This window comes from Eleutherodactylus coqui, chromosome 6 (assembly GCF_035609145.1).
Source record: "Eleutherodactylus coqui strain aEleCoq1 chromosome 6, aEleCoq1.hap1, whole genome shotgun sequence".
Classification (NCBI taxonomy): domain Eukaryota; kingdom Metazoa; phylum Chordata; class Amphibia; order Anura; family Eleutherodactylidae; genus Eleutherodactylus; species Eleutherodactylus coqui.
Window position 1 is genome coordinate 99723031 of NC_089842.1, and position 21938 is coordinate 99744968.

Sequence of the window (21938 nt, forward strand, 5' to 3'; positions counted from 1 at the left end):
ACAGGTCATGTCCACATTATCAATCAGTGATATCAGTAACAGGAGACAGCGCTGTGACAACATCTCAGTCATAATTCACAATATTGGATGGAAGAGCTGTTAAGGTGTATTCCTCTACTATTAGTATAGGTGCGCTCTAGCATAACTGCAAGTTGCGCCCAAGAGACTTTGGGGGAAACTTGCATGGGACAGCTGACGGTCAGCAGCCCACATGCTGTCTGAAATACACAGACACAGCACATTCACATACATTGACATGTCCTATTTCTCATCCATGAAATGGATAGGAATGGGACATGGCATGGGTTTCATCATGCAGACCATGGGTCCATGTGAAAAACATCCACGTGAATTGCCTCATAGGATATAATGAGACTATGTGCTGTCTGTGAAATTACATGGAAAGCACATAGCCCAAAAATACACTAGTGTGCACCTAGCCTAAGGAGAGAACGGCTGCTGGGTCCAGAGAGGAAGTTTTAGAAACTATAACAGGTAACGCATTGCAAGCAAACTGCAGAAAAATGTCTTATTTGGCAGAAACTGTCACTATACGTCACCTCACAGAATGACCCTCAGTGTGATCCAAGAAACCTTTCAGATTAAATTATTGCTATAGTTGCACATTAAATCACATAAAATATGAATATTATCATCTCGGTAATGTATCTCTTATTGATCTGTGTTCGCACCTCAGTCTTAAAGGAACACTTTTCCTGGAGAATTGTCAGCTTTGGTGTCTTTGAGTTTTGGAAAAAAAAGAACAATATGGGAATCATAGATTGCTGAGAGAGTCGGATGTTCTGGTTTCAGCCTACCCCCTCATGGCCGCTGTTCTGTTATTTTACTTTGAACTTCATTTTCATTTTAAAAGGGAATCTGTCAGAAGTTCTGACCCCTCAAAACTGCTGACAGCACTATATAGGTGATGGGGAGGAATAGTTTAAACATACCTGGGGTGACGGTCATGTAGGTTGATTGACAAGAAAATTAACTTTGAAACCATTTGTCTTGTTTGTAGTACACTTATGTCACAGAGGCATGGAGGGAATATGAAGTGGGCGAGGGAGCTGAGCCAGCCTAATACCTCGCGGGTGCAAGATGTTTGAAGCTGCTGACAGTCACTCGAAACAGCTTCAAATCAGATGGCAGCCAGTTAACAACTTAGATGTAGCAACCAATAGTGACCGCAGCATATAAGCTGTTGCTTTGAGGGACCTTCTCGAGCAACTCATCAGCCTTGATACAACTGCAGGGCGCAAATTGGTTTTTGGCAGCCCTGGATCTGATGAAGGCTCCCAGAGCTGCCATGCATTAAAGACTATTCAGCCCTGCGTGTTGCAGGGCTTTATAGACTGAGGATAATACTTCAGTATTGCTGTACTTTGTAAAAGTGATCAAACAATCACAAGTTCAAGTCCCCAAGTTAAAATTTAAAAAAAGGAGAAATACAAAACTAAAAATATTAAAACTTCAAAACAAACCCCTTTCACATAAAAATCTAAAGAGATAACAAAATAAACATAATTGATATTCCAGCGTCTGTAAAAGCTCAAACAACTAAACCATCACATTATTTATTCCGCATTATAAACCGTGTCCAAAAATGTAAAAAAAAGAAATTTTTATCATCCTGTATCCCACAAAATGTGAATAGAAAGTGATCACTGTAGTTATATGTACCCAAAAATGGTAGTAGTAGTATATACGACAAGTGACTCGGCAAAAAGCAAGCCCTCACACAGTCCACGGACTGAATAATAAAATGAAAGTTCTGAGACCTATAATATGGCAACAAAAAGCATTAAAAAAAAAGGTTACATTTTTGTATATTTTTTATGGTTTACTACTTAAAACATAGTATTGTTGTAATTGTAGAATAAAGAATGAAACTACTATTGCTGCTATAATACTGCCCCCTATGTCAAAGAATACAACTGCTATAATACCCCCTATGTCCAAGAATATAGGCACTATAATACTACCCCTGCATACAAACATATACCTACTAAAATGCTTCCAAGCTATAATATTGCCCCTATGTACAAGAATATAACTGCTATAATACTGCCCCCTATGTACAAGAATACTACTATAATACTGTTCCCTATGTATAAGAATATATCTACTATAATACTCTACCCTATGTACAAGAATATAACCACTATTATACTGCCACCTATGTACAAGAATATAACTACTATAATACTGCCCCCTATATACAAGAATACAACTACTATAATACTTCCTCCTATGTACAAGAATATAACTACTATAATACTGTTCCCTATGTATAAGAATATAACTACTATAATACTGCCTCCTATGTACAAGAATATAACTACTATAATACTACCTCCTATGTACAAGAATATAACTACTATAATACTGCCCCCTATGTACAAGAATATAACTACTATAATACTGCCCCCTATGTACAAGAATATAACTACTATAATACTGCCCCCTATCTACAAGAATATAGCTACTATAATACTGCCTCCTATGTACAAGAATATAACTACTATAATACTGCTCCTATGTACAAGAATTTAACTACTATAATACTGCCTCCTATGTACAAGAATATAACTACTATAATACTGCTCCTATGTACAAGAATATAACTACTATAATACTGCCCCCTATGTACAAGAATATAACTACTATAATACTGCCACCTATGTACAAGAATATAACTACTATAATACTGCCCCCTATGTACAAGAATATAACTACTATAATACTGCCTCCTATGTACAAGATTATAACTACTATAATACTGTCTCCTATGTACAAGAATATAACTACTATAATACTGCTTCCTACGTACAAGAATATAACTACTATAATACTGCTCCCTATGTACAAGAATATAACTACTATAATACTGCCCCCTATGTACAAGAATATAACTACTATAATACTGCCTCCTATGTACAAGAATATAACTACTATAATACTGCCCCTATGTACAAGAATATAGCTACTATAATACTGACCCCTATGTATAAGAATATAGCTACTATAATACTGCCCCCTATGTACAAGAATATAACTACTATAATACTGCCTCCTATGTACAAGAATATAACTACTATTATACTGCCTCCTATGTACAAGAATATAACTACTATAATACTGCCTCCTATGTACAAGAATATAACTACTATAATACTGCTCCTATGTACAAGAATATAACTACTATAATACTGTTCCCTTTGTATAAGAATAGAACTACTATAATACTGCCTCCTATGTACAAGAATATAACTACTATAATACTGCCTCCTATGTACAAGAATATAACTACTATAATACTGCCTCCTATGTACAAGAATATAACTACTATAATACTGCCCCCTATGTACAAGAATATAACTACTATAATACTGCCTCCTATGTACAAGAATATAACTACTATAATACTGCCCCCTATGTACAAGAATATAACTACTATAATACTGCCCCCTATGTACAAGAATATAACTACTATAATACTGCCTCCCATGTACAAGAATATAACTACTATAATACTGCCCCTTATGTACAAGAATATAACTACTATAATACTGCCTCCTATGTACAAGAATATAACTACCATAATACTGCCTCCTATGTACAAGAATATAACTACCATAATACTGCCTCCTATGTACAAGAATATAACTACTATAATACTGCCCCCTATGTACAAGAATATAACTACTATAATGCTGTCTCCTATGTACAAGAATATAACTACTATAATACTGCCCCCTATCTACAAGAATATAGCTACTATAATACTGCCTCCTATGTACAAGAATATAACTACTATAATACTGCCTCCTATGTACAAGAGTATAACTACTAGAATACTGTCCGGCAGATAGTATATAATATAATACTGTCAGTAGTGGGAAGAGTAACGTTGCCAGGGTTACTGGACCTCATGTTTGTAATAGTAATAATTAGACCAGAGAGAAGATAATGTTTTCAAAGGAAATGTAGATTTAGTTTTCTGTGCTGCTTCTGCCTTATAAGCCCCTGAAGTTACCAAGTGTGAAGCTCCAGTTCTCTGCATTGACAGCGAGGGGTTAAGGATGCGCTTCTTATTGGAGGGCCTCCAAGCCAGCACGGATTTTATTAAATGGCGGGGCAGGCAGGTGGAGAGCGCTCATTAAACTCTGATTTATAGACGCTGCTGTCATGTAGATTGAATCGGAACTAAATGAACTGCTCAGAATTAGCCTTGGGCACCTTCCAACCTAAGCGGAGACTCTGGCCGCACGGTCAGATGGTGTCATGGATATTGCAGAGGATTTAAAGCCAGATGGGTCTGTGTCTGCTGATAGATTAAGAGGAAGACTGTGGGCATGACCTCTGCAAGATTCGGAATGGCTGGACCTATGTGACTGCTCTACAGAACATTCATACACACAGAGCCATAGTGTGGAGTCATTCACCTTATTCTCACCCTTGCCAAATTAATGTCTCTTATCCACACTACACCAGAGTGCTCAGCACCTCATGCTGTGCTCTGGCCATGCTCCTATATCACGCACTCCTCTGTAGCTATGCCTTTCTACTATGCATGGCACAATAATACAATATCAATAATCCTTTGTAAACACACAAACTACACAATTTGGATTATAAAAGGCCACGCTATTTTGCAACACGCCAGACAGACTGCAGAGGGGACAGTGGTGGTAATGGCTGCGGCGGTGGCGGCTCCTCTGCCTCCACCTCCCAAACTGCGGCTGTAAGGTATTAGTAGTATAAATAGTACTCTAGTCTGGGTGTTTTTGGCTACTTGTGGAGTTGAATAGGGTAAGATGGTAAATTTTCTCAAGTTTGTGACGCCAGTCCGTATACATGTCGAGACCTTGAAATAAAATGGAGATTGTCCTTTTCCCTGGAGAATAGTGTGGTACCTCAGTGCATATGTTGTGGTGCTATGGTGATGAGAATGGACTCCAGGAGGCAGGATTTAAACTTTGAATCAGTAGAACAATTTATGCAAGAGAAGAATCTTCAGTAACTTCATACATGTAGCATTACGTCGTTGCTTGAGGTAGATATACACATCTATTCACATATAAGTATTAAGTACAGAAACCTCATCCGTATACTAGGGCATTATAATGAGTCAAAAGCACAGGACTACGTTATGTTCCACTATGCTTTGCCCACCTGCTTCTATTCCTTCCTCTATCTTCTTCTTTCTGTAGTTACTGTTACTCAAGCTGTTCCTTTCTTCTAATACGCAGTGTATTAGTCTAACCAAAATGCACTTATGCCTGTATGAACAAGCCCTAATAGTGACCCCCATAGTGGCTGCAGTAGTGATAGTGACCCCCCATAGTGGCTGCAGTAGTGATAGTGACCCCCATAGTGGCTCCAGTATTCATAGTGAACCCCATAGTAGTCCTAGTCGTATTCGTAACCCCCAGAGTAGTCTTAGGGATGCTGCCCAGCAAGACGCCAATAGCAACCCCCTTTTTGCCTCTGGCCAAACAGCATCCCTACAGGCTTTACATTCACCCTGCCTGGAGCTCCAGTTCGGCATTCGCCGCAGCTGCTGTGTCTGTCACCACTGACCTGTCATCTCGACATAGACGTTAGCATTCACAGACTCTGCACTGCGCCACTGGAGCTGTAGCTAGGGCGAGTAGAATTACTTTAAAGGAGTTATCTAGGCAGCACCCGCCGGAATACACCAGAGTCGAAGCAGCACTTCTGATCTGACCCGTGTGTAACGGACGGTGCTCGTAATTGCAGGCACAGCTCTCATTGAAATCAATGGTAGCTGCACTTGTAATTGCAGGCTGGGGTCCCATAAATTTCAATGAGAGCTGCGCCTGCAATTACAAGCGCCGGCCACTATACAGGGGGGCAGAGCAGCGGCTTCCGTTCCGAACTCCGTGTATCTCGGCGAGCGCTGCCTGGAAAACCATGCATTCTACTCTGTACCACTGCCACGTTCCATATCTTCAGTGTAATTGGGATGAACAGTACATGCCAGGTGTAGAAGTGTGGCTACGACCTTGTTGCTCATCCGAGCAGCCTGGTTGCAGACTGGAAAGGAAGGAGACCAGATCCAAAAGTAGGCGTGGCCTGAGTTATGTAAAACATTACTAGAGACAACAGGGGGCATTTCAACTTATCTTTTACTCTCGTCAGAGGGAACACTGCAGTAAGGCAATCCATAGTTCCATGCACTCAACTCCTTTCAGCTACAGGCAGTAAGACAGTCTCTTATGAGGAGGTGAACAACATCCAGGAGAGTCTCTAACAAAGTCCTTCCTTGATGACTGTCTTGTTACTCTATTCCTGGTATGAAGATTAGATGAAGTCCTTAGAGCCAGGCTCTTTACTGTTGCCAGCAACTCATCTTCCCTAACTCCTTCGGCGGTTAGTTCACTCTCTGTCTACTCTTCTCGTGACACATGACCCTTTTTATACGTACTTCACCCCATAGTCCTACAGCACCTCCCACTACATCTTAATCACTGGAACTGAATTACAGTGAATTTAAAATATTTTAACATATCACCTGCAGGGGTACATACAGTATATCCTAGGCTGCTTCCAGTGAGGGCTCATTTCAGGGTTTCCATTTTTAGTTTCTGCTTTTGGAGGAGAGAAACTGAAATAAAATGGAAAAAACTATCAGTTTTTTCTCCATTGATTTCCATGGTGTTTCAATAACGTGGAAAGCAAAACGGAAAGGCTTCAGTTTGCTCCTGTTTCTGTTAGATTTCTGTTCTTTTTCAATGGGAAAATAGTGCAGCCTGCAGCATTGTTTTACCGTAAAAAAACTGACGGAATGGAAGCAAATGGAAATCTTTCTGTTTGCTTTCCTTTTTTTTTTGAAACCCCATTGAAATCTATGGGGAGAAGAACAGATCATTTTTTTCCGTTTTATTTCAGTTTCTCTCCTCCAAAAAAGGAGCAGAGAGACGGAAACCCTGAACTGAGCTCTAACACAGGTGTGAAAGCAGCCTTAGCCAGGAGCCGCAATCTGCAGTAGGACCTAAAGTGAAGACTTAGGCCTCGTTCAGATGAGCATGGTGTACACCCTGCTAGAGCGCTGCTGTGGCTCCCATAGGAGCAGATGGTCAGCACCATGACAGCGCCACACGCACAGAGCTGACAGGCGAGTTGGCACTCATTATCTTATTTACCAGCACAGATTCTGCACTGGTAAAAAAGCTCCATGTGAGCGCTTTCATAGAAACCTACTGGTTGCTATAGAAGTGTGGTTTACATGCTGCTGCAGCAACATGTAAACCACGCTCGTCTGAACGAAGCCTTAGGGTTATCTCTAGATGACTTCCTGTGTCTTGTGACATAACTTCTGTGCTCCTTATAAGTGTTCCTACAACGTTTTTCACTACGCTGCAAATCTGCTGGGGGCTATGTCACAGGTACTAAAGATTGCGTTATGTGGGAACCCCCGAATGACAGCTAACAAAACCATTCACTGACATTTGTAAACTGGACACCGCTTCAGTGCCCATTTGATAGGATTTTCGTTCATTTCAGTTATATTTGGAGTATAGAATAGCACAGTCAACTATGATATTCTATACTCCAAATACAATGGAAATGACCAGAAACTCTGTTGAGCAGACACCAAAGTGGTGTCTGCTTTACTAATGACAGTGAATGGTTCCATTTGGGGTTCCGTCACAATGCGGTTTTTGGCATCTGTAGCGTAACTCCTGGACGGAGTCCCACAGCGTAGTGAAATATACTGCGGGAAGACTCTGTTGGAGCTGCTATATTACTAATGAAAAGTGTGTGTGAGGGGAGGTTGTACAAGTGTAAAGAGTCAGTGACCTCTAGGAGGAGCAAAGCCACCCGCCCCTAATCCCACCCTCCACAGCCGCCTCCTTCCGTTTCTAGGAAATCTGGATCGCAATCATTATAGCCACTGTTACAGCGCCCACAAGGGTTGTTACCCAGCCTTACCAGACTTCTGAATGGCAAACCTACCTAGTTGTGCAGTGATAAGTATGTTGGGTGACAACCCCTGTGGACAATGTTATAATCTGGTCACTCAGCTTTCTCAGAATGTTTAACTATTAGCGGAAGATAATGACAACTTCTGTCCATTTATGATGGAGAGCAAGGCTCTTCCTGAACAATCAGTGGCATATAAAGAGTTCATAGTATTAACAGTCCATTGCTATCCTTGGAAGGAGACGCTTAAGGTAAAGCGTCTTGCAGCTCGTGCTTTTTCTTCCCTCTTGTAAGAACTAATAACGGCTCTGGACGTTCTCTTAATCTGGACCCACAAGACAGCGGTATAGGACGAAATCTGTCACACGACACAAACTGAAAAAAAATGACAAATTAAAAGTGTCTTCTGCTGTCTGCGGGGACAGGATACCGATCCCACAGTCCCAGGAATCAAGATCCTGTCACACAAAGTGATGGCATTAACCAAATTGGCCACTAGATAGAGATTTTATTATTCTGGCAGACTGGCGAGTCTCGGGGTCCGATACAGATATTCTCACATTAAAAGGCTGCTGCGATAGATAAAGCTGAATCCTCATCAAATGAGGGCCCTTTAAATGATATTGTTTAAAAAAAATTAAAAAAAAAAAATCGCTGGATCATATGAATTGGAACGACAGTCATTCAGTGTGAACACCGCCAATGATTGGATGACGAACAAAAATTTATTCGCTTCTCATTCGTCGGTCATTTTATGCAGATATAACAATCAGCATTTGCTGGTTTAAATCTGATGTATCTTAGAGCAGTCTGTGTGTCAGAAAGTTACTGTACGCCAGCCGTGTCTAACGGGTTACAAAAACCAAAGAGGTCACAATTACACTCAGTCAGAAAAATTTAAAAAAAATCAAGCACTTGGAAGTTGTCGGCATCCAATAAAAATTTGTATGTTTGATTGTAAAGTTGATATAATTAGTGATTACAATATCAGAGCAAAAGGATCATTTATAGCAGAAAACTGACCCCTTGAAGCAGGGGCATAGCTAAAGGCTCATGGGCCTAGGTGCAAAAGTTTATCTTTGAGCCCCCCAACTTGTCTTAACCCCTTAACACAGAGGCGTAACTTGAAGCTCCTGAGCCCCCATGCAAAATCTGTAACGGCCCCCAACTATAGTGCTTTGTTCATAGTGCTGGGCTCCCTATATGGAGAAGAAAGGCCTTATGGGCCCCCTAAGGCTCCAGGGCCCGGATGCAACTGTATTCCCTGCATCCCCTATAGTTACACCAGTGCCTTGAAGGGGCATGCTAGTACCCTATTGTACCACCTCTAGCTTGGATACAAGATGTGATACGGGCGGGCACGGAGGCTATAGTACTTTATTGTACTGCCTCTAACATGGATACAAGATGTGATACGGGCAGGCATGGAGGCATACAGGTTCCGTAGGGTATCCTGCAGCATATCGCTCCACATTTGCTGTCACTGAGCCTCTAGATTGTGCAAACTCATAGGCTATCGAAGTTGGCTGAATGTATCTCTGAGCTGTCGTTGTCCCTCGTACCACTACTAGGGGTGACTGACTGTCATATGCGATGGCCCCCTAGACTATCACACCAACAGGCGGCAGTGTGCCACTTCACAGCAAAGGCAGGATTGAGGCAATCATCTCTAAGTCTGGGTGTTAAAGGCAATATACAAAATGGGTGCCTTGAAACCAAATGCACTTCAGCCAAGTGGCTGGAAGTGGTTCTTACAGATACAGGGGCCTGTAACGATGCTGTCACCTGTCTGTGGATGGTGGACAGTGAAACAGTTGGAGCTGGTCGTGCTTGTTGGACGATAAGATGATCCTCTCTACTAGTGGTTTGTAGAAGGCATCCTGAGCCTGGTCGCCTTGTGAACCCTCACACATCCACTGCTGTCAATACCTCCTACAGGTCTGGACAGAATGGCTCAGATCGCGGGCAATTCGTCAATATGACCAGCCAACTTCTCTCATTCCAATAATGTGTCCCTCTCAGACTCTGTTAAGTGGCTTAAATCTCTTTGATTGCGCTGTAGAGGCGTCTAGTGGTGAACAAGCTCTATACAAGCAGAAATAAGGGGTCTGCTACACACAAATAGCCTTTTTATAGGCCAAGGGAACCAATTTTAGGGCCTCAGATGGCAAGACCATTCATCTAATCACGCCATAACTCTGATCCTTTGCATATCTAACTGATATTTAACCGCATGCCTAGTTTTGCAGCAAAATGACAACTCCTTCTAGGGGCTTTTTTTTTTTTTAACAAAAAGTGTATATCTAGTCATCTAGACTCCGCACTGCTAAGGTGCTTTCACATTGGACGGAATACTCTGCAACAACATGGCAGAATATGCCGTCCTGGAATTCCGCACCAAAATGTGTACGTGTATATGTGGATTTTTATGTGGGATTGCCGGCAGCATTCTGCCATTTTCAATTCTGCATCAAACTCCTCATGTTACCAGTGCAGATGTTAGTGATGAATATTCCACAAGAGGACATATTACGCAACGTTGTTACACAATATTCCGTCCCATGTGAAAGCACCCATATATTTTAGGCTTCAATCGCATCACATTTTTTTAGTTTACGTTTAGTGTGTATGCTGACAAAGGGTCCAATATACATGCTGTAGAGGTCCATTAGTTAGTTGGAGCCCAGAAAAAAAGTTTTTTTGGCTTTCAACTGGTCAGTACAAGTGTGTGTACCACTAAAATAAAGGTATGGAATAGTATAGTATCCATCTGCTGGAATCCAGTAAATAAGCTTATACCGCATGAAAAGCTTATGACATAGAGGTTTAATGGATGCTGTTTTTAACCTATGGGTGACACATGCCACTCCTAGACCTTCATCACAGCCTCAGTCTAATCAGCAGCTTTGCCTGGCATTTCTGCTACATTTAAACAAAAAGCTAGATGTGAATGTGGCCCAAAATTACAACTTGCACTGATTGATACATTGTACAAAACTCTCAGGACCAGAGAGAGATTTTTGCAGACGATGTGATGTGTCGAAATTACAACTGCTGATGCATGCTGGGAGTTGTAGTTTTGCAGCAGCTGGAGAGCCACAGGTTGGAGTACAATGTAACAAGCTTAGGAGCCTCTGATGTAAATAAGAAAATTGTTTCAATGTACTGATAGTAAATAGAGATCTTGAAACCAAATAGAAACCTCCATTCTTTACACTATGAATGGAGAAAATAGTTTTATGTTACAAAGAGACTAAACAGCTTTGTTTCCAAGAAGGTTTGGAGCCCCTCTAAACTCTCCGGGGTATAAGGGATTCACCGAGTGGGATTTTGGGGAAGGAGAATAGAACTGTGTGAAATGCCTGCAGCTATGCACTGCTCGTTTAGACTTGGAGATTCATCAGCATTATTTTTTTTTGGGCTCGGTGCCCAAAATGGCCCGACATCCTGAATGGATTCTCGCTCTTTTGCCTTGAGAAGGAATCCATTAAAATGTCATCCCTCGCCCAGGACCCCTAAATCTCTCCCATCCGGAGTGCTCAGCCTAAATAGTTTTGATTGAGTGTCACTTTTTATTAAGTAGATTATATATTTTCAAGGCTCAAATGTAGGAAAATGTGTTCTGCCTCTAATCAGAAGGAATGGACCTAAAATACGATCGCCATTCAGGGTAGAAATTACGCTGATTTAATGCCGGTGTATGCGTGATCCCCTCCCCCTCTATTTGTCATTGACGTTAGCCGAGTCCTCAGTAAATCTTATGTAGTAGCATGCCAAAACTTCAGCCGTGCCAGGCTATAGACACCTGTTTTATTTTTAAACAGGTCGGAACGCGCGGTCAGGAGCAAGTGTGGAACCAGGTATGGATTCCTAACGTCCAGGTGAAAATCCCCTGTTCTCTGTGTGTGTCCACCATGATGAATGATCGAGATGGTGTCTGACTCCCGGGGACAGAAGACTCAAGAGAACTTCCCATACTTCTCAGTTACATTATGTTACTTTAAAAATGTCTGTAAATTCACAGGTAACGTTACTTCATGTATCTATGTACCATAAGAGCATTTCCAAGTCCAAAATAGCAAATCCCCAGTAACCAAAAGTCTACAAGTCATTCTCTTACTAGTAAAACTGGGTGACAGCTAATATGGTCGTAAGTACAGCTTCAACAGCAGTTGACATCCAGCTTTCCCATACTCCTGAATGGCAAATTAGGCTATATAGCATGATGGATCTATGAATGCAATTCTGCGTCAGCTTGGTGTATTTACTATGCAGGACTCTTGGAAAGTTGTGTGACAGTCTATATGCCTACCATTACAGAGTCATCTGGATTTGTCACACAGCCTTCTTACATTCCTAAATGAGAAATCTGCCTAGCTGCACAGACAGAAGGTAAGTAGTAGAGATGCAAGCATACTCGCTAAGGCAAACTACTCGAGCGAGTAGTGCCTTATTCGAGTACCTGCCCGCTCGTCTCTAAAAATTCGGCTCCCGGCGCAGGTGAGAGGTGAGTTGCGGCGGTGAGCGGGGGGGGGGGGGGGAGAGATCTCCCCTCCATTCCTCCCCGCTCTCCCCCGCCTCTCCCCGCCAGCAGCCGAATCTTTAGAGACAAGCGGGCAGGTACTCGAATACTCGCTCCAGTAGTTTGCCTTAGCGAGTATGCTTGCTCATCTCTAGTAAGTAGGGATGTATCACTGCCCAATGGGACAGACTGATCATTCAGGACTCTAGGAAAGCTTGTTAACAACCAATACCATTTCATTATATTCACAGCAGATTTGTTGCAAAATGTCTACGACTGAAAATCTGTTCCATTCATGTGAATGGGGTAGTTTCTGAAACAGGTGCATGGACTTCTGCAAGCCCCATTGAGATGAATGAGACCATCACAGAAGTTTCTGCAACAAATATGTAGGTGTGAATGTACCTTTACAACTTTAGCCCATTGTTTCACACATCAATCTTAGGGCCCTTTTACATGGGCAGATAAATCATGCAGATTCCCTCATCCAGCAGGAATCTGAATGATTATCGTTCAATGTAAACCTGTGCCTGACTGAAGAATGAACTGCCTGTTTACTGTAAATGGAGGCGGGTGGGCTGCAGCGATCTCCGGCCCACTCCACCTCCATTCACTGAGCGATGCTCGTTCCTGTGTAAAAGCACAGAACAATTATCGCTGGGACAATCTTTCGGGCATCTGCACCTGATCATCCATGTAAAAGGGCCTCTAGGCTTCTGAATGGAAAGTAGTAGTATTTAGGCTACGTTCACATGGCGAAATTCGATGTGGAATTTTGTGTAGGCATTCCACATCTAAAATGGAGACAAGAATCCACGACTATTTTGCTGCAATTTTTCTGCGAAACCACACGCTTGTCAATGGGCAAAATCTGCATGCAGAATTCCAACGCATTTCCGCCTGAAGAAGTGACCTATCACTGCAGAAGTCTGCACTTGGACTGAAGTTTTACATATGGAAAATTCTGCACATGGATTCTGCCATGTGAACAAGGCTAATTTTACATGGGCAAGCACGATATCAGGCCATGAAACTCGGCCGGATATCACGCCTCTGATGCGAGGCGTTTTTTAACACTTCGGGGAAGTAGCGATCCTCCGCTGCGGCTTTTAGTCTCAGAACACCTTGCCCATTGTTTTCAATAGGAACTGTCACATTGCACTCACGTGCACCTCGCACATCGTGCAATGCTTTGCCGGCGCCATTGATAATAATGGGCGAGGTGTTTCGAGGGAATGCCAAAAGATAGGACATGCCACAATTTTTTTACCGTGAGGCGAGAAAACAATTGCTCATGTGTGACCCCATTCAAAAGAATGGGGTTCATATTCGTGCGAAATTTGTCCGTGTCGCAACACACAAATCTCGCATGGTTTTCCGAGTTGTGTGAAAGCAGCCTTAGGGTGCTAATAAAACATCACTGCCCTGCTGGATTCACCATTCAGCAACCTAGGAAAGTTTGGGAACTGGCCCTGTACTCACAGCCACCCAGCTTTCCTAGAAAGAGCTGATTTTTATGAAATTGAGAGGACAACTCAAGGGCTTCTAGTTAGCAAGGTTTTTTTATCTTCATGGAAATGCTAATTTCAGGAATTCTCTCTCCTTTAAATGACTCTATGAAGATGAGGAAGTCTATAGGCATCTTGAATCTTACATATTTCCCTATAGACACATTGAGGAAAATGTATTAAGCTCGACATTTCCAACGCTGGTCTTTGTATAATTTCCCCCAGTGCACAATGTGCCTAATACATGGAGAGGTATAGGCCTCTTTATCTAGTAGGCCAGGCTCACAGGAGCGTATGGTAAAATGCTGTGTATAAAACTCTGCATTTTTCCGTCATCTGGAGCTGCGTATCATCGCATTTGTGTTCGCTTATGTCTTCGCACGACAGCATATCTCATGCAGGCTGTCATGCACTGGCTCCCTGGCTTCTTCTCTCTTTTTTAAAAAACTTTCCTTGTATTGTTGTCTAGCAACATGAGTATAAAACATGGCACCTATGCAATGTAACTGCGTATGTACTGCGTTTTCATACACACCCAGAGAGAACAATAGGGCTCTATTGCAAGTAATAGGCAGTAAAATAGAACATGCTGCCTTCTTTTTTTATGCCCGTATTATACACAATGAATATACATAAGTGTAAATGGATCAATTAAAATCAATGTTCTTTCATTGACTCCATTCACCGCGTATTATGCACGCAATGAAATTACGTTCCCGTGAGCCTGGCCATTGGCACATCTTGGCACCTCCATGCGCCTACGCAGAAATGTACACCAGGTCCATCCTGGCATACATTTCTGGCATTATTTACTCTTCATTATTATTGTCAATGTAGAGACAGTGAAGGGGCTTGCTTTACGTATTGGAATGAGCCAGATGGTCAGCCCCCTGCAATAATGTCACCGACAACAAGAGGGGGGAAGAATCCATACCGTGTGACCCAGTGTCAAAACTAGGTTAGAACTGGAACTGCCGGACCCATAATGGATCAGTTATTCTCTCCTGGGACAACCCCTTTAAATCGAAAATCTATCATTCCACTTCCATCCACACAACCATAAGGCAAACTACATGGTCAACTCCTATAGGAGACACATAGTAGCGCCCTAATACAACAGGTATTGTATGTAGAATACACCCATCGCAGGAAAGACAAATACTACACTTATTACTGTGCATATCACGAAGACAGAGATGAAGTGACCCCAGACATTCACTTTCCAGGTTTAACAGGAATAGTATTGTAAAGCAAAGAGAAAAAGCTGGAATTTGTTCCACCCCCCTGGATGAGGGAATCGGAATGATTTATCTGCCCTTGTCTGCTAACATAAATCTACATACAAAGCTGAGTTTTCTTAGTTTGTGCATTATATGTTATACTCCAGCCACATCCAAAGCTGCATTCACAGTTCTGCTGGCTTCGACATGTCTTTTCTTCCCCCTACTGGTCCAGTGACTGCACTGAGCATGCTCTGCTGCAATGTATTGTGAAAGATGTAGTGTATAATCAGGCTCCTGCTGGAGTGAGTTATCCAAAGATCTCTTGCCACACAATGTAATAGATTATAGAGGATAGGAAGAAACTGTTGGGGGCCATGTCTGTCAACACAGGGCTTATAAAACCAACGATCAGTCATGTGAGTCACTGCAGCTCTGGGTGTGACCACAGTATGCAATTTGGGATTAAAGCAAAGTAATTTTAGGATAACTCAAAATTGTATGCAGATTTATCCCAAGAATGACACCCAAATGTAGATTTACACTCCCTACTTCACAATAATTCAGGCCGTTTCATCTGAAGAGAAAATGTTTTAGCTGCACAGAATGCAGATGTCTAATTATTATAGAGGGGATACAGGTAAATGGCGATAGGAAGACAAGGCAAAAGCAAGGACATCTCCGTAAAGATCCTCCAAGGAGCCCCTTTTACAGCGATGTCACAGATAATGATCACAGGACTTATATCATGGATTCATTATATTTACAGTAATTTGGCAGAATTTATTAGGACCGGTATAAATATGATCCCAGTACACAATGAATCTAATGTACGAAGAGATGCATTCCTCTCAGTCCTTCTGTGCGCCTACACAGACGTCTTCGCCAGCTATGAGCTGGAGGAGATTTCTTGTGTAATTTCTGCTGGTTTCTGGCATAAATTCTACATAAGTCTGCCGGGACGGGACAGCCACTCACCAGCCACGTCCGCTTCTCCCAAAAGTATCATGAGTTGGCTTAAGGCCAGTTTCACATGAGCACATTGTATCTTCCAGGATCCTATCTGGAGAAAACCTGTAGCTCCATTCATTCTGAGCCCCCCCCCCCCCCCCCCTCCCCGATTCGTGGAGAGAATAGCTGAACTACAGTAAACACTGACACCGGCAAAGGCATAAAAGGCACAGACAAATGGTGATGGAACATGTAGAATGAGATGCCAATCAGAGTCTTTGGGAAGCTGGATGAATTGAATGCTATAGTAAGGACTGACAGTGAAATAGGCAAAGCAGTAAGACAAAGGGAAGAAGGAGAAAGATGCAGCATATTTATATGCCATGCAGACTGTGTAAAGCTGGATGACAGTAGAAGACTGAGATGATTTAGGTTTCTCTTCATTCAATGAGATTGTCACATATTTCTAACTTTTTTTTTGCTCTTGAGTGAAGGGATTGATCTCTATGTAAGACAGGTGCAATGGAAGCACCATTTTGTATTTCCGTTACATTTTCAGTTGAGCAGTCCTGGAACACTATAGAATGAGATGCCATTCAGGGTCTTTGGGAAGTAAAGTAGGTAAAGCAGCAAGACAATGATGTCTGCGAATGCCAGACAACTGATTATAAATTAATTTCTCATATTACTTTAGTTTTGCTACAGTCATCAGGAGAGCTTTAAACTAGAACAATATAGGAAGGGAAGTGAAAGGCCAGGTGGAAATATACAGCTAATGAATACACTTGAATGAATACCTTGAAATTAGAAGTGGAAAGAAAGAACAAAGACAAATTCAGATGGAAAGTAGGAGGAGCAAGAGACACCGATCACAAACTAAAATGTTTCTACACAAATGCACAGAACATGAGAAACAAACAAGGGGAATTGGAGCTCCTAACAAAGAAGGAGAAATATGATGTCATAGGCATCACGGAAACTTGGTGGGATGATACTCATGATTGGAATACAAGGCTTGAAGGATACTACTTATTTATAAATATCAGATCTAATAAAAGGTGCAGAGGTATTGTGTTGTATGTTGGGAAAGTATACATCTCCACAGAGATTCAAGCTTCAGAGCATGGGAGTTCTGTAGAAACTGTTTGGGTAAGAATGCAAGGAGAGAACAACAGCAAGGACACCATTGTAGGCATTTACTATAGGCCGCCTGGACAAACAGAAGTTATGGATGAACTCTTTCTACATCATATGGCCAAGTTCTCAAAAAACTAAGACATGGTGATCATGGGAGATTTTAACTATCCAGACATTTGCTGGGAATCATTTTCAGGCAAAGGTAATGGGTTCCACAAATTCCTATCTACTCTTGCTAACATCCATTCCAGCGGCATTGCTCCTCGGTTATTCCAGAATAAATCGCCCAATGGGTAACACTGACCCTTTTTTTACGAAGCTTTGCACATTTGTCTTTAACTAGAATGTATATTAAAATCTTAATTTTCAGATCAATCTGGACAAGAAATACAAGGGGTCAATTTTTTGAAGGTTACAGAACCATTTTTGATTAAAATCTCAGAAACTATTAGGCTGGCTTCACATGACTGGATTCCTATTGTGGAATCCGTCGGCCGCACAGAGTATCCGCAGAAAATCGTATGCATTAAAATGTACTTTTGCTTTTCCCTTCATGCTTGTGGAATACGAATTGCATATTTCGCGAGCAGAGGAAAAAATCGCAGTATTGTCTATTTTGCTGTGGACTCTACGTGTACAGCCTACGTTAAAAGTCAATGGAGGCCACCCAACCCGCAGCCCATACGCAATTAACATTGCATATGCTCCGTGGGTACCCATGTCATCACCTAGCAATGGCATGGGAAATACAAATATTTAAAAAAGAAAACTGTACTGTGCACAACTGACGGCAAGAGTCTGTGGTCATCGGCATTACAGATGATGCAGGTATGCCAGGTCGTCAGCCGGGGTCACAGCCAGATTCCACTGTGGGAGCCCTCATGTGGAATGCGGCTCACTGTATACACCTGGCCTTACGTGTAGGAAGATGTCCAAGCTGTCATTCTCTTGTTATAAAATTGCTGTAAATCTATATATTATGAGCACTGTAATTCCAATACAAGGTAAAGTTAAACTGGAACAAAAAGTTACATTTTTTTTGGAACTAAGCCACTCCAGAGAGCAGAAAAAAATTATATATATGCCTCATATTCAGAAATTCCACAAAATTAAAAAAAAATCCTTAACCTCTGATTCACAATAAAATAATACATAATTAAGGATACTGGCATATGATCTTCCCTGAGATATTGAAAGAATAAAAGAATGCAGGATATCTATAAGCAGAGAGATGGTGAGGGAATTTAAGTCTCGAGGTCCAGATGAATTACATCCTAGGATACTAAAGGAAGCAGCGGAGGTAATTCCTGAACCACTCGCCATAATCTTTGAAAATTCCTGGAGACCAGGAGAAGTCCCAAAAGATTGGAAAAGGACAAATGTTGTCCTAATCTTCAAAAAAGGGAAGAAGGTGGATCCAGGAAACTACAGGCCTGTGAGCCTGACTTCTATACCAGGAAAGATCTTTGAACAAATTATTAAACAGCATGTATGCAAGTACCTGGATAAGAATGGAGTAATTAACCAGAGCCATCATGGGTTTGTAACAAACAAGTCATGCCAGACGAATCTAATTTTCTTCAATGACAGAATCACTAACTGGGTTGATCAGGAAAATGCAGTAAATGTAGTATATCTTGACTTTAGCAAAGGATTTCATAAAGCATTGCAGCATCCGAGGAGACAATGAGGTAGAGAGATAACCTTTTCATGGGGCTCTACCGTCTACTCCCCTAAGGGTAGCTTGGGACCCTACCTCATTACCGACAGGGAGAGTTCACAAATGGGGTTAATGGCGGTTACCTGTAGTCCTGTTTGTCACTCGTGATGCTAACGTTCCATCCTCTGCAGTGAATCTTAGTAGATGGAATAAAGTAGTCCACTCACACAGAATGTCTTTTGTGAACAAGAACCAGGAACGTTCGGTTCTGTCTGTTTACTCAAATGTTGTTAACAAATAGAAAGAAAGCAGTTCTTACAGTCGAGAAGGAGGGAGGATTTATGAGGTATTTGTATATCCACAAGTGTAGTTATCTGTAGGAATTCACTCTTCTGATAACTCACTCTCTCCTGTCAATCCCTCACTGGGTTGCTTGGTCTCTGGCGGTATCTCTCTCCGGATGCACATGGTTCCTACGCAGCTTTTACTAGGTCCTGGCTCATGCATTCCTTGTGGCTAGTGGCTATGGGTACTATCCTTAGAAAGAATAGGCCCAAGCGGGAACAGCAAACCACCTTTGCGCTTCCTCCATGTCTCCTTCACTCTCCTTTCAGTCTGTTTGCTTCCCAACTCCAGCTACCACTACTACTACCACCACGTGACCACATTTTTATACCACACCCAAGACAAAATGATTCCTTTTTTCAGACATCCCCAGACATGACCAGACATTAAACTCTTTTATCCCTGCAAGTACCCAATACACACAAATCTGGCTCACTCTACATTTCAAGACAATGCATGAGACAAACAAAACATGTATTCTGAGGTGCTGGAGGGGATCTCTAACTCTGGACCACTATAGTATTTCATACCATCATTATTGGAAAAATGACCAAATATGGGATCGACAAGGTAACAGACTGCAAACTATGTCCTATGAAGAACTGTACTTTTGACACCAATTACCGCATATTACTGAAAATAATAAAATGCAAATATGGCCGTGTTAGTCCAGCCTAATAGATGAGAATGGAATACAAAATCTTAACCATGAGTTTAGGATGGGTTCTCAGCCTCTGGAAGTAAGCAAGAGTGTTTCCTTTCACATACAAGCAGAGATCTTGAAAATGGTGAGGACACAGTATATAAAAGCATAGCACAATATTTCATTATACAACAATTAAGCTTTATTTAAATTAAACAGTAAAACCCAGAGAGACTGTATGAACCACATACAGAATGGGAGGAATTGAGCTAAGCAATAGCACATGTGAAAAAGACTTGGGTATACTAATAGATCATAGACTAAACATGAGTCTACAGTGTGATGCAGCAGCCAAAAAGGCAAACACAATTCTGGGATGTATTAAGAGAAGCATAGTGTCTAGATCATATGAGGTCATTATCTCCCTCTACTCTTCCTTAGTCAGACCTCATCTGGAATACTGTGTCCAGTTCTGGGCACCCCACTTTAAAAAGACAGACAAACTGGAGCAAGTTCAGAGAACAGTTACCAAGATGGTGAGCGGTCTGCAAATCATGTCCTATGAGGAATAGTTAAAGGATCTGGGAATGTTTAGCTTGCAAAAAAGAAGGCTGAGAGGAGACTTAATAGCTGTCTACAAATATCTGAAGGGCTGTCACAGTGCAGAGGGATCAGCCCTATTCTCATTTGTACAAGGAAAGACTAGAAGCAATGAGATGAAACGGAAAGGGAGGAGACACAGATTAGATATCAGAAAAAAACTTTCTGACAGTGAGGTTGATCAATGAGTGGAACATGTTACCACGGGAGGTGGTGTGTTCTCCTTCAATGGAAGTCTTTAAACACAGACATCTGTCTGGGATTATTTAGTGAATCCTTCATTTCATGCCATGATCGCCAGCACCACATCTAGATCACCCCACCATGACTTGTCACCTTCGATATATGCGTGTGTGTATGTAAGTTTTATATATATATATATATATATATTATATATATATATATATATATATATATATATATAAAATCTGTCTGTGGGTGAATACAGACTGCCCAGTATATGCCTAGTGGAGATTTTAACACCACTTACATAGTTGCTGGAACTTTACTGTATAGTACTGTAGAGCTTTAACACCAATCTGAAGAATTTTAGAATATTTTTTTCTTATGACTGTGAACAGCACTGTTAGCTCTCATGCCACCTAACCATATATCCTGCCTCTCTGATTGGGTCGTTAGTTATAGGAAAAGATAAATGCAATACAACATCCCAATTACTGATGATATCTAAACAAATAACAGTTTATCATTCTGCATCTCAATAGTGGAAAATATGGTAAGGTTAATGTATTGAAGGCAAATGGACCTTAGTAGGGTGCCAGTAGTGGAATAAGCTAGGTTCCCCAACTACATGTAAGTGGAGTCTATTATGAGATCGCAATTAAATTGATAGTGCTGACCAATCCCACATGACAGCCAGCCAGAAGGATTATAAATGCAGCTCCAGATGTGACTAGAGCGTAAGAAGGTGTAACCCAATATCAGTAGAAAATAAATAATATGGTATTTGCAGAGTTACTCAACATCATATGTTATTTTCTCTCATCCCCCTTGTGGGATGAGATCTTTCGCTGGGTTATGACTGGACCCCTTTCTGGTGCGCTGATTTACTGATCTGTAGATGATTGTACATAGTGACTGGCATTTCCCTTCAGTGTCTGCTGATAAATGTGATGAATGTTCATTAATATCAGAGGACGGAGCCTCCAGATCAGCGTCCGCTCACTGTCATCTTTTCTCTTGCAGAATCTGTTCCAGTCACAGTCATCATTGGTGTTGCGGTCGGTGCTGGAGTGGCATTCCTTGTCCTCATGGCTACAATTGTAGCATTTTGCTGTGCTCGGAATCAGAGAAGTAAGTGATAATGATATAATCTCGGTCGTTAGGATTGTTGAGGGGGGGGGGGGGGGGGTTATGTTATTAATTGGTCCTTGACCTT

General features: G+C 41.6%; 1 protein-coding gene across 2 annotated transcripts in view; it reads left to right on the forward strand.

Annotated features, from left to right (window-relative positions):
• The window catches only part of KIRREL3 (kirre like nephrin family adhesion molecule 3), a 765513-nt gene that overhangs the window by 723842 nt on the left and 19733 nt on the right, over positions 1–21938 (forward strand). The window contains exons 13-14 of one of the 2 annotated variants that reach the window (XM_066607257.1): positions 11778–11813; positions 21746–21853. In XM_066607257.1, coding sequence (XP_066463354.1) covers positions 11778–11813; positions 21746–21853 — 144 coding nt within the window. The remainder of the gene's footprint in view (positions 1–11777; positions 11814–21745; positions 21854–21938) is intronic. The other variant, XM_066607258.1, reaches the window with a different exon arrangement.